Raw genomic sequence first — 14,070 nt, 5'->3', positions numbered from 1 at the left:
CACCCACTTCCCCACAGTGCCACATTAATCATTCATCATGAATCATTTTGTACCCACTGAACTCGTGAGCACCACCTTATCGGAGCTATTAGCTTTAGCATTTACCGCCACCAGAAAGAGAAATGATGAGGCAGGTCCACTTCACTGATATCTGCTCCTCTAAATCTATATAATTAGTGACTGAACCGTCTGATAAGAACTGGTCCTATACTTGATTGTTCCATTTACCACTGATTCAGTTTTGTCGTGCTTGATATATTTTTTTGTATTCATAGAAAAACATCATGAATAATGATAATCCCAAACAAACGTATCTCTCTCGCTCTCGCACACACACACACGCACACGCACACGCACACACACACACAGGTTGTATCAGAGATTAACTCTCAGTGGGGGTGGGCCTCCATTGCTGTCTCCCCAGAGTGGCACCATGATGAATAGTTGGGATAAGATCTAATAAACTAGGAGTAAAGCATGAGAATTAAAACGTAAGACGTGATTTAGAGAACAGGGAGACATGAGCGATGCATTTGGATAAAGCTGTCAAACGTGTCCCTCTCTCTCTCTCTCTCTGCCCGTAGGGTCGTACGAGGGGAGCAACTGTTTGGACGATGGCGAGAACCAATCACAGTTTAATGATTTAGAATAACGGCCCCCAGAGGGAGAGGCGGGGCGGGGAATGGATATTAATGTGGATCAAAAACCACAGCAACCGACAAAATGTTTGCCGTACTATTTCTTAAACACAGACGGAAGCGAACAATCGCTGTAGTTCATGTTTATATCTTATAGATATCTCCCCCGGTGTTTAATCCAACCTTCTAATCACCGGGAATTTTTAGTGTGATTGGGGCACAGCGGCGGTGCAGGTTTTTGTTTTTACTGTATTTCATTCAAACTTAAAGATGTTCCCCCCCGAGAACAGCGTGACACAGTGTACTTCATTAGCATGAGTACATTCCCCTTCCTGAGCTCTAATATGGCAGTATCACAGTGGGTCCCGCATCACCGTGGCGATTAATGGGAATTAATGACTCTGTGTTTTTTAAGCCAAAAATTAAGTCATTAATTCACTGTGTTTTCAAAGGTACATTGTTCCTGTAGGCCTATATATTGATGCCCTTCTGGCATCCCAATAGCATTCTGCTCACGTATGCCATTCAGCAAAGGTGATAGAGAGAATGAATGCAGCGGCTAAGTAAGTATGACTGCGGAAATAAATAACCCAACCCCAACCCTTAACTTTGTTTGATGAATGGAACGGCCATGGGTGGAATAATTGTTAGCATTGTGGTTCAAACATAATTTTTGATGTTTCATGCTTAAAACATAAAACACGCCAATGGCGGCCATTGAATGATTAAGTGGCAACAGATGGATTGATGCTTACTTAATATATTTAGTATCAGTTACTAACCAAACAAATTTTACACCACAATACCAAAAACAACAAAGAGAGACATTTCATCTCAGTGTGGGTCAGGGCTCGTCCACAGCCTTTTATTTCATGGAGGTCTGCACCAGATGTAACATTTTAGAAACATTTTAGAAACCACACGAGAGGTTTCAGTTTCAACACTCATGACAGAGTGTATTGATGAAAGTGACTTTAATAAAACCAACACTTCATGTTGCAATGGAACAAGATAAGAGTGAAGGATGCCAGTAGTGAACCGCCACACGAGTTGTATTCAAACACTGAGACTCCCATCTTCCCACATTAAGGCTGACCTTTTACAGATTTGATTGGATACCAACAATGCAATAAATGTATTGCAAACATCCAAAAATAAATTGCTGTGTGTTCAAATAGTGAATACGAGCTATCAATCAATGAATTAATCAATCGGTTTCCCCGGCTCATAGATAAGATATGATCATCGAGAGATACCATCGAGAAACCATGAGGCAATTATATAAACCACTGAAACATACTGACTTGACAATTAAGGGGATGTCCTGCAGCTGCTACATTGGTGGCATCTCAGAGGCAGATGCCAACCTTTGGTGGCTTTCAGCAAGCAAGCAGGGCTAGAAAACAACCTTTTTAACAGCGGAAACAGCCAAACAATCATATTTGGCGTTGATGCTCACTGACAGGTCATGTGGCCCAGGCATTGTGAAATGAACCACCCCTTATCAGCAGCAGGATTCCCCCCCGTCGTGGGGTGTTGCATATGGCTGTCAGTGAGATTGCTCTTGATTGAGCCGATGCTAACTAGCGACTGCCGAAGGCACAGACACGCCACTCCTGTGCCTATTACCTTTCATACACAATGCATCATCCGATAAATACATTACCCAGACACAGTACTTACTGTGTCTGGTGTCTGTGCACCTCGGCATATGTCCTTACAGAGAAGATAATAGCTATGTTCTTGTGTGCATTAATGTGTTCTTCTATGTTCTTGTGTGCTATTGTACAAATCCAACTTTCCTACCCTCACATAATGCATAAGGACTACATTTGGGGTATATTATAGACAGTGGAAACTTGAACTCTGAAATCTTGAACACAAAATAAAGGAGAGGCCTGATTTCCTTCCAGTCTGAAAATCAGTCAAGAGATTCAAGAGCACAGAAACTAATGATGCCAAGGATCTGACAACTAGATTTACAAGGGCTACAGTATTCATGAATTGAAAACTATGATTAGGAAAATAACCTTCCGACCACTTCTCAGTTTAGAAAGAAATATCAATCATGTGCTCAGTGGACCAGATCATTTACCAGCTATTAGGGGTGGTAGGTCACCTTGTATACAATACATGGTTATTGAAGTTGGACCCAAGGTATAGGCTTTATAAGACTTACATTAAATATTCTAAATACAACATATGTGGAAATAAATTGGGACTGGACCCCTTTCACAGATTCCGATGATGACACTGTGAAATAGGGCTCTATTGACATATATACACAATTCCAAACCGTATAAAACACTGCGGAAGCGCAGCAGACAAACATGTGTTGATGCATCACACCTCCTGTTTATAGGATCCACCCTCCACTCCGGATGGGGGCGGCAATGCGGTAATAAAACGCTCTGCCACTCGGCATTAAAAAATATAGAAGAAGAAGAAATCTGAAACCTGCTGGGTGTCTCACTCATCATACAGCTCTCTGTAGTCCAGTCCCGTCGTAAAGTGTAGTCACTACTAATTTGATTTTGAACCATGGTTCTGGTCAGCCTAGCTCCTCGTATTAAATGATCCGAGTCACTAGCGACGGTCCTACTTTGTGCGGCGCGTTGAAGCGATTCCTGGATGTCTGGGACGAAGCAGAGGCACGTCCGCTGTGCGGTCCCAGGTTGCTTGGAAAAGCAGAGATCGCTGTACAATCTCCCGAAAGACCAATCAACAAGGAGAAATTGGTTGGAATTTATTTTTAACTATAATGTTCCCGATACGTTCAGCCCATACATGTTGGTTTGTTGCCAGCACTTCGAGTCAAGTTGTTTCGCAAACGGGGCCCAGTACAACGCAGGATTCGCATCAAAGTTACTGCTTCTACCTGGAGCTATTCCTACTGTAGACCTACGATGTCCACCTGAACATAAACTATCTGTAAGTAGGCCTATAATAATGGAGGGAAAAATCGTTCATGGCCCCTTTTATAGTTATCGGTTTTGTATCACATCATCGACACATTGATGCCTAACATTGTATTTCACCACCATTTAGACGAGCGCTCCCTCACAGCTGCCTGCATCCAGGCGTGTTGCCTGCCAGACTGACCCCGTCGTAGGTAGATCAACAGGCACTCAGCTGTCCCAGAGAACACTACGGCCTCATTTCAGAAGTATAGGTGTGTAGACTTGCCTACTTTTGATCATAAAACCTCATTATTATGATACATTATAATGTATAATAAAATGCAACTGAAATGATTAATTTCACTACTTTTTACTGTTTATTATAAAGGTACCCAAACTATACCAAGGATAGGCCCTTATCTGACCTCAACATCAGCCAAGGCTATGAGACCAGCCAGGAAACCGCGTATTGTTGTCAAGGAGGAGGAGGAGGAGAGTTCTATAGAGTTCCCTGAGCTGCAAGATTCTTCTTACAATCCTGTTGTTTCTGGGCCTTCCATGACATCAGCTCCAAGGTCCTTGTGAGTTAATTTTTAAACTATTAATGTGACTGCAATAGTATTTTTAATTTACAAATTGCATGGAAAGATAGTTGAAATCCATACATCGACTACCAAACTTCCTCAATAAAACCGTATAATTTAGATGGTCATTGCCACAAGGATTTACACAACAGACTTGAACAGAAAGTCACCTATGGAAGATTTTTTTAATAATCCATTTGGGGAAATTAGTCCTCTGCATTTAACCCATCCTATCTTGCTATGAGCAGTGACAGACATTGGAGTGCCCGAGAGACTATGCCAGTTAATAGTGCCTTGCTGATGGGCAGAGCAGGAGTATTACCTTCATGTCTCTGGTACGAGGTGACCAGAGCACCTGCAGGAGACCCACTTGAACACGCAGAGTACAAAAAACTCAAACACAGAACTTCTATCCATGGGTGGCCTCATACCCATAAGCTTCTTGCTCTGAAATAGCAGGGCTAACCACTGAGCAACTGCTCTTTCTTTTTTTTAAGATGGAAGAATGTATCTGTGTCCTATACTGTGTGTAGCCTGTACAAATATAGTCTCTACAGAAACATTTGTAAAGAGACTGAGTAATGTACTTGTTGTCATGAAAGCAATGTGCAGTTCTGAGAAATTGAGCCATTTAAAAAAATGGTTTCTCAAAAGTACCACGCACCACTGTCTGTAAGTGCTTGACACACACCGCCTTAAAGTATTCACACAATTGTCTGAATAGAAAATGTCAAGGCTGCATAAATCAACAGGGTCTTTGTGCAAATGCCTTTGAATGTACAATTAAAATTGAAGGACGTCCCTTAGGGTCATTGCATGAAGTAGAAACAGAACATGACATTATGTTGTTTATTCTTTTTTTCTTTGACTAAACAGAGTGGCTACTTATGTTCAATTCTAGCGATGTTTGTTGTCTCAAATTCATTATTTATAGGAATTTATATCCTCGACAAGAAAACGGGACACACTTCAGTGTTGACGCTTCAACACCTTTTCAACGTCAGAGAGCCGTTGTCGTTGACTGTGTCAAGGGAGGTTGTTAATGATCCATCAAGTTAATTAAACCTCTCCTCCAGATGTCTTGTATTCCTTCCATCGTAACTCTTCACCTTGTCACTTGTCGTTGCCATCATTCTCAGACAACAGCTTCGGGTGGGCTATACTTTACCTTCTTAAATCTGCAATTTTCACAGGCCTCAGTCATGATTCTCAAGCGTTAATATCTATAGAAATGGCCGGTAAAACACTGACATGAGAACCATGAGACGATCAGAACAGAATCTAAACCAAACAAGGTGGGGTGAGAAATTCCAAAGATACAAGATGTGATTCAAAGCCATTTAATGAAGTTTCACTTCACTAGTGGCTCTTGGCTCTGTGAGGGACAGCAGACTTTTACATTGTCTGCAACTCTATCCACTTCATGTGAGAGAACTCGGTGCCTGCAATGATGAAACTCCAGGAATTGCCTGCAGAGGTCAAAGGGGTCCTTAATCCATGATGAATGAGCTCTCCAGTGCAGACTAGAGACTGCCGAATGAGCCCAATTAAAATGACTGGAAAGTGATTTCAAATGCCTCAATTTCATCTCTACATTGAATATAATAGAAATTCCACGACCCACTGCCGAACATAACATTTTCTCATAGGTAGCCCCAAGACACCTAACTTGTTTGAGGAAGCAAAATAAAAAAATCACATGCAAGCCTCAATGTATATCATTCTGAATTGGTTTGAAATTGCAGAACTCCAGAAGAGATGAAAGGAGGGTTTAGAGGAGAGGAATGTACAACAGAGGAATGTATTATTCATAGCAGACAACGGTAAAGAAGCCCAAATTTAATCATAATCATAATATGTGCACAGTTAGACGGCACAGCCGCCCACAACCAAGTAATTTTAAACAGAGCCTAACAGGCAAAATTAAACTTAATTTTCTCCAAATAGAAGTCTTTAAAAAAAAGTTCATTATCTTAAAGTATTTACTATCTACATTATTATTTACACGGTATATAAAAACTCCTCCGAACCCATTAATACTGAACAAGGAAGATTTGCTGGTGAAATACCACATCTGTGACAATGTAGTATGGGGGAAAGGGCTGGTAACTTCCACTTCATGCATTATTCTCACCAAAACATTTCTGGAACTATTGAGGGAAAACAGGCAATGCGGTCGAATAGAATATCTCTGAACAGCGGCTGAGTAATTGTGTCAGTATGAAGCGCAGCACGGACAAAACGATATACAAGTAGGATGGCTCGCTGGTTGCAGAGGGGTGGTCACAAAGTGGTATCCTGGGAACCATGAATGAACCAAACTTTTCAAATGTGATGTAATATTGCTTGATACTGTCTACATTGGAAGTCAACAAATACCGTGCTTTGTGCTGTGCTGTATGCATGTAGACAGACACACAGACGTTCACATGAACAACAGAGGCCTGCTTTCACCAATAATCTCAAGACACAGGATAAAGAAAGCATCTATTTATGAAAGCTACAAAACCAAGAGGGGGGGCCAGGTGGAATATCATCAGGGTTGCCAACTCTCATGGTTTCACCGTGTGACACACGTTTTTGCCTGCTTACATACGCGCACATGCCACACATCCACTTTCTCACGGAAAAACTAAACAAAAACACACGTCCGTCCGTCCACCACCCCCCCCCCCCCGTCAACAATCCTGATCGACAACATTTACACCCGTGGACCCTGCTATAAGGTATGCATTACAAGATTCTACAGAATCTCACACCAGCAAAAACCCAAAAGTTGGCAGCCCTGTATCATGTATGACAGTTTGACATTATTTGTGCGTTATGCTTAAAATAAAATGGGTCCCACAAAGGAAAGGTTTGAACAGTGTCAGAGGTGATAAATAAATAAACATGAAATGCTATCAGGCTGGAGGAAGGCGGGCGGGAGTTCCACTTTATTTTGTATTTTCTGTGTCTGCTAGCCCAATATCCCATTTATAATTTAAAAAAGAATAGGCAAGGCTCCATGTTGCGTTGTAGGATTTTATTGTTGTTTGGGAAGAAATTGTGTTTTTCTATTTGCACTGAATTATGCTTGATCATTCCTCCATCACATTCCTTGATGAACCGGCTCAGAAAGACATAACTATAAGGGATTAACCCCTTTTTAGGAAAAACAGCCCAAAGCACAGAAGGAAATGAATAACAGTTCTCCCCTTGACTGATATCGCTCAATCCTATCTTGAATTCATATCAGAAACAAACTGGCACAACAATTCTATTAACCTTGCCCGATATCGAATTGGACAAATAGAACCAGTGTCTCTCATTTGGATTCTGGTGCATCGGTCCACTCAGAAGCATACTTTATTCACCGGTTTACAATACAAACATGGCTGAAACAAAAATATCTCTCTGTAAACAGCGGCTTTATACAAACATCTACCGTCAGTGTCCTCAACTGACTCTTGGGTTCAGTCCCTTAGTTGCTGGAGTTTTGTTGTTGCTAATAGTCACACGCCACCACAGGGTTAATAGACCGTTTAACAGCGGTGTCATCGTAGCGCAAGGGTGCACAGGTGTCGCTCATAACACTAACTATGTGTCTGCTACGTTTACTTGTATATAACAGGGCTGCCAATTTCTGGGTTTTGGGGAGGAGTGTTGGATTGAGGGTGATCGGGATTGTTGACGGGGGGGGGGGGGGGAACAAGTCTGGTTTGGCATTGACAAGTCTGGTTGTCGATGCCAAACCATGTCTCCTCCTGAAAAGTAATCCCCCAGGCCCTGTTTGCGATGGTCCGCCGATTTGAGCAGTAATATGCTGCAGTGCTCTGGCATTTTGTGTCTTCTGCTGCTACGCAACTCGGAGTATGACCGGTCCAAGATGTCTACTCTTTATAATGTCTATGTTGCTGGCGATCGGGATTGTTGACGGGGGGGGGGCTGTACGGGATTACAGGCTGGTGGAGTTGTTGACGGGGGGGGGGGGGGGTCTCGAGGTAGTTTCTCCCGCTGTCTCACTACCGTCGGGGAATTTGGAAAGGAACGAACGTGTCTCTGCTTTTTTTTTTTGCCGTGAGAAATTGGATGTGTGGCGTGTGCGTGTGTAAACAGGCAAAAGCGTGTGTCACACGGTGAAACAGTGAGAGTTGGCAGCTCTGTATAATATGACATAATATAAGATAACACATTGACCATGGAACATTTTCACAGAGCTGTCAGAGCAGGGCAAACACCGGTGTAGCCTACCACATTCACATTGGGTAGGAAGGTATCATTTATGGGCACAAGCAATGGTCAGTGTGTGTTATCTTCACTGTGGTCTACTACCCGTGCCCTGGTACATGAGTCTGTGCACATACGTATACAGACCCGTGATTAGTATTATAAGCAATACCTGTGTCGGTTGTACGACTGCATCTCTGTAAATTAGGTCTAATAGATCTATGTTAAGATTGTTATCCAAATTCCTCATTGTGCGTCCTTAAGGCGAATTAACTTGGTTAGCATTTGCTTTCCGTTAGCCACCTCCAATGACCTGCAGGGTTTTAGTAGCCTAGCTCCAGTTCATGTGAGGGGGATACTTTTAATTACTTTCCAAAGATTAACAATCTCATCCAAAGAGTCACTTATTCAAAACGAGCGCCAGTAAAAACACAACAAGATTGTAGCAGTCTATGATTATTAGGTTACCTAATAATTACCTGTGCAGCACCGCTGACGGGTTAACCTCTGTGTAGACGACCCAGCCAGAAGCAGGGCTAACCCTACACATCATTCCCACGGTGGGGTGTTTGTCTCTCACCTATTCATTAATTTTAGGACACACACACACACACACACACACACAACCACACACAGAAAAAGCCTATCTGTACGTCCGCCCCTATCACAGCCACAAAGACCCCCCAACCCCTTTAGCAAAACTAAGACTAAGACTAGGGGAAAGAGATGGACGACCGCAGGTGTCCAAACTTTTGGATGAAGTCTTCCTGGGCTCGCACCAGGGCCTCCTCGTCGAAGTAGACCGCCGGCCTCCGGGACGCCACAAAATACTGCGCCCTCCGCGCGCTCCAGCCCAGGACGTACATGAGCAGGCCGCACACGGCCGCCGTGGAGCGGCCCACCCCGGCGTTACAGTGGACGTAGACGGTGTGGCCGTTCTCCAGGAGCCCGTGGAGCAGGTAGACGGCCTGGGGGAGCATCCGGATCCGACCTACGGTGAGGACGTATCGTTATTTACCCGTATGGTGGAAGTCTGCCCATGTGTAGAAGCAAATCACTGTTGGCTCGTCCTGTGGGACAGTAGCATTTCTGTGTTGGAAAGGGAGTCAGAATACTTCTTCTAAACTTCTTCTACACTTCTAACTACAGACTGCAATAAAAGTCACAGCTGAACAAAACCAAACAGAGACCGATTTTTCCAGGTTAGATTGCGCTAACGGCAACGTGAAATGTTGGAGGTGCTTTGACGGTGACTACGGTCCCTGAGTTTACAGAGGTAGTCTCCATGGCTCCATTGATTTATCCGGGACACGAGTGAAGAGTGCTGAGTCTCGGGCAGAGATAGTTGAGAGTGCCTTTTGACATGGGAGTGGGTTAATTATTCTATCGTTAAAAAATGGCCAACTTTGACTTGGACAATTTCTGTGACATTAGTCATTGTTTTACATTTCTGAAATTAGGTATCTGGCTTGGATTCTGAGTGCATCTGTGTCAAAGCCCATTGCAGCTGTCAAATGAGGGTTGAAACATGCTATTATTCTGCATGTTATTCGTCGTTACCAGGCCTGCTAACGTGGAATTGATCTATATTTGTCGAGCTGTGGATATGATTTGGATTTGGATGTAAAAATGTCTGGGTGAGTGATATGACAATTAGGCAAATACGCTGAAATGGGGTAAAAGTTTCTTTCGATTTCACTGGGTCTTCAATTGATTTTGTGAAAAAGTACTGCCACTAATTGACTGGGGAACAGTTGACACTAGAGCCTTGCTGTTCCTGCTTTGACAGACAGGACTGCAAATGAGGCATGTCAAAGTTTTTCTATTTTTAACATTTAATTGGTAACTCACTCGCTGTCTCATTCGGCCTTCTAGTTAAGAAGGATGCCTTATTTTCTGTTTAGGTAGCAAAATAACAAAATACTAAAATTTGAATACTAAAAATGGAGAAGTTGTATTCTTGTGTGTTATTTACACATTAAAAGTCTATGCTGGTATACAAATGTGTGCTATTATTCTACAGCTGAAATTGTTTGAAAAACTAAAGACGTCAAGGCATCATTACTCCAAACAGAACTTCCCCTACTTTAACAAATGGCGTGTTGCACTATTGTTTGATTTTAATGCATCATCTTGTATTTCCCGGGGTTAGCACTAATAGTCCTGATGATGGTAATCATGGTTGGCTAACGGTATCCCATAATCCTCCTCACCCTCAGTGCTCATGTCTGGCGTGGGCATCCATACGTATGCCAGGCCACAGTCCCTGTACAGTTGCATCATGGTCTCCGTGGTGACCGGGTCCTCAGAGTTGAGACTGCAGCCCTGGCAGTTGGTGGCCACGTCCGTCTCTGTCTGGAAGTTCATCACCGCGGTAATGCCCAGCTCGTGCTTCAGCTTGAGGGTCACATGTTCCACCTGGCGGGGGCAGCTGCCTAGCCACACGCGTGGAAGAACCCTATCGGCAAAGATCGTGTCAACCGATGTTTATGAAGAGAGGTCGTATTTGTGTATTTTTTTATTTTTGTATTATACTGGTATTTTTTTCAGGTAATTTCCATAAGCTTCTAGGGAGACGTGTAGTGGTAAGTGTTTTGATTCCACGGCCAAAGGGTGTAGGTTCGAACCCTTATTTTTGGCAGTCTAACCTGCTCCTTAATGACATTATCGGGAAAAAAAGACTGTTACTTTGGATAAAAGCAACAGTCACTTTGGATAAAAGCATCCCCTAAATGACATAAATAGTAAAAGTCAGTCACTGTACAGGGTTGAACCACAACAGCCAAAAGAAGTGGACAGGCAGCCCATTGATCTACAGGCTAGATACATTTCACAACTTTAGGGAGGCTTCGTCCGATATAACACGATTCCCTCAACAAACATTTGATGAAGTGAAAAGTTTCCACGGGGGGTAATAATAGGTAAAAATGGGGTTACAAGCAATGAATGATCCTGCTGCAGCTAGGGATCCTGCTGCAACCGGTCTCACATCTCAAGAAAGAGAACAGGGTGCAAAGTGAGTGTGGGACAGAGGATGGACCAGGGGGAAAACGTCTGACAGACAGAAGCTGCTAACCACCTGGTGGGAGCTCTCTCTCTCTGTCTCTCTCTTCCCCCCCCCCCCCCCCCCAGGACATTTGTTTGTTATTGTTTTGTTATTTTTCCGAGGCCATCTCTCAGACGGACTACGGACAAAATTACCTGCTGAATTAGTTAAAGGTAATAGTCTGATCCCATCCACTGTGTGTCTTTCTCTCTCTTTATGTGTCTTATGTTGTTAAGTATCTCTGGTGTGCAATGATATTTTAATGGGCTGGTCACTGCAGACACAATCCAAAAACTCAATCAATGTGATTATATTTATTTTATTACTTACTTACATCCACCTGCTTAATCACGCTTGTTCACATTACACAATTAAAGATCTCCCTCCCCTTACATACACACACACACACACAAACACACAAATAACAGCTTAATGAAGATTAGCAAGAGCGTCTTTGGGGGGATCTCCATGTAATCCTTAACTTAACTTCACTTGAGCATGAGCAAGCAGGCAGCAGTGCAGGGAATTAGAAGTGTTTTTCAAAACAAATTACGAGGTTAGTGTGTATGACGCTTAAGGGCCACACCTGTCCGTCTGGGGACCCTCATTTAAATAGCTATTAATAGAGGCGGTGGGTCGGCTGACTCATCCCCTGCTTCAACGCAGTTCCTTGACAAAGCTGGTTAAGGGTTTCAGACACAAATTAAAGAGACATCAGCTCGCTCTCGCTCTCTCTCTCTCTCTCTCTCTCTCTCTCTCTCTCTCTCTCTCTCTCTCTCTCTCTCTCTCATATGACTGCAGGGGAAGCCATCCGGTTTCCCAGCTGATACCGCGACAGGATTCGTAATGCGTATCTGACCAAAAGGCCCCAAAGATCTAGGACACTTTGTATGGTAAACATAAACAGGTCAAATACAGCCATTCCAACTGAAAACTGTAACTTACAAAGGCACTTAGATCATCTGCCCAAATGCTTTCAATGCATTATTGTGAAGAGGGGGAAAAGAGGACAAGCTCATCAAAGGAGTTACTATTAATTAAAAGTAATTGTATCTTTCAAAATGATTGATATATCCTCTATGGAATCTGGAGATTTGGATGGCCGAAAAAACTAAACACATTCATTTTGTGAACACGGCATTTGCCCTGCAAGGTTTGGATTTGATTTCTATAGTTTGTGCAGACGGTTTAGGCCTTTTTTAAGGATAAAAATACAGAAACCGGAAAGATCCATAAACCCGGTGTCCTAGTCACGGAGCCATCCCCTCTCGCGGCCCTCTGGCCTGGAGGGACCTCATTTATTTTCCAGCAGGATTTCATTCAGTGCCAAAGTGGGTTTCACTGCACAAATGCTGCTGAAACAAGGGCTGGTAATTAGCCTCTTATTTCATCACAGTGGTAGAGGAAGTTTGGAGTGTCTGCAACTCACAGGCCAGCACATTGTGGGGTAACGCAACACCCCTTTATGAAGATTCAGTAATGAGGTTGAATCATTTCTAACCCTCGGTCTGCTTTAATTACCTTTTAAGCTTCTTTGTCCCCCCGTGGTCTTACATTGTTTAAAAAAGAAAGAAGTAGGCTACTACTCAACTTGACCCCTGCACAGTGGTTTATCTATGATCACATAAACGAGGTGCGTGTCATTGTCATAATTGAAGCCTACTAGTGGCTCCATATCCGTGTTGTGGTGCTTTTGTCTGTGTATTACCTGGAGAAATGCATCGCCTTCTCGTCAGCTACGCCGAAGTAGAAGCTGGTGGTGTGCTTCATCTCGTCCGTGTGGCCCGTCTCTTCAATCCAGTGGCCGAGGGGGTGGCAGTACACTCCGTTGACCACGTTCGTTCCATCATACACACAGCATCTGTCATGGTGGGGGCCGGTGCCTTTAAAATAAAAAATAAAATAAAAAATAACTAATGCATATTGAAAACTGTATAATGTCAATATTGGCTTATAACCTGAGCAAACATGATAAACTTGCAATGTGAATGATTATTTTAGGGAAATATCCAGTGAAATATATTGGTAGATTGGATCAAAAAGAGAGATACAGCTAATGTGCAAATATAAGCTGTCTATATCATTAGTATGGTTTACACTACATCCAATTTACAACTCATCAAAAAGTCGAAGGGGAAAAATAATGAGCGACAGCGTGTCTCTACTGACATCGTGTGGATTTATGGACACAATACAAAAACAACCACTTTATTTTTTATTAAATGCACCAATGCTTGATGTTTCATATTTTGGCCTCAATAGCCAAATAATGCACTAAGCAAACGTTTTATTTAGGCTATACCTTCCCAGATGTAACTGCCTCGAAGGCGTTTGATGAATTTGAACCAGGCACTTTCTGTGTACGGTTGTGACAGCTGCACTTCGCCGATCCAGAGACAAGGTTCGTGCTTTGACAGAACCACTTGCGTCGCTTTCATTTGAATAGCTTTGTTTGGATCCCAACTTCCCATTTCGGACCGAGAACCTGATACAAATACTTCGACATCCGAGCAGTCCGGAGTGAGAATAACTCCAAATCTGAATAACATTTCGATGTAGCATAAAATACGCCTTTAAAGTCCTCGACCAGCTGATTTGCAGCCTGAACGACTTTCAGTTTGATCTTTCGTTTAAAACTCATTCGAGATGTCCACCATTTCGACTGTAATAGGCATAGACCATATATTTGTAGA

General features: G+C 42.9%; 1 protein-coding gene and 1 long non-coding RNA gene across 2 annotated transcripts; one reads left to right on the top strand and one right to left on the bottom strand.

Annotated features, from left to right (window-relative positions):
• The first annotated feature begins 3,104 nt into the window (after positions 1-3,104).
• On the top strand, positions 3,105-5,177 carry LOC311364156. Its single transcript, XR_014639133.1, has 3 exons — positions 3,105-3,569; positions 3,687-3,810; positions 3,927-5,177. It is a non-coding gene; the product is annotated as an uncharacterized lncRNA (long non-coding RNA).
• A 1,735-nt stretch (positions 5,178-6,912) lies between these two features.
• On the bottom strand, positions 6,913-14,070 carry epm2a (EPM2A glucan phosphatase, laforin). The gene is made up of 4 exons (XM_084483605.1): positions 13,680-14,070; positions 13,086-13,260; positions 10,545-10,789; positions 6,913-9,322 (listed from the first exon to the last, which is right to left on the bottom strand). Exons 1-4 carry the CDS (start codon positions 13,924-13,926, stop codon positions 9,045-9,047), a joined length of 945 nt encoding a protein of 314 aa, XP_084339731.1. The 5' UTR covers positions 13,927-14,070; the 3' UTR covers positions 6,913-9,044.

Source organism: Micromesistius poutassou (genome assembly GCF_964030765.1).
Source record: "Micromesistius poutassou genome assembly, chromosome: 19".
Taxonomy (NCBI): domain Eukaryota; kingdom Metazoa; phylum Chordata; class Actinopteri; order Gadiformes; family Gadidae; genus Micromesistius; species Micromesistius poutassou.
Note: the sequence above shows the minus strand (reverse complement) of the source record. Positions and strands in the feature narration are given on the sequence as shown.

Bases quoted from the DNA above. Each gene is read 5' to 3' on its own strand.
- epm2a (XM_084483605.1), bottom strand. From the start codon at position 13,926: ATGTTATTCAGATTTGGAGTTATTCTCACTCCGGACTGCTCGGATGTC. The intron at 10,790-13,085 runs GTAATACACAGA...CTTTGCCGATAG, and splicing joins AAGGCGATGCATTTCTCCAG to GGTTCTTCCACGCGTGTGGC. The intron at 9,323-10,544 runs GTGAGGAGGATT...TCCTCACCGTAG, and splicing joins GCCAGACATGAGCACTGAGG to GTCGGATCCGGATGCTCCCC.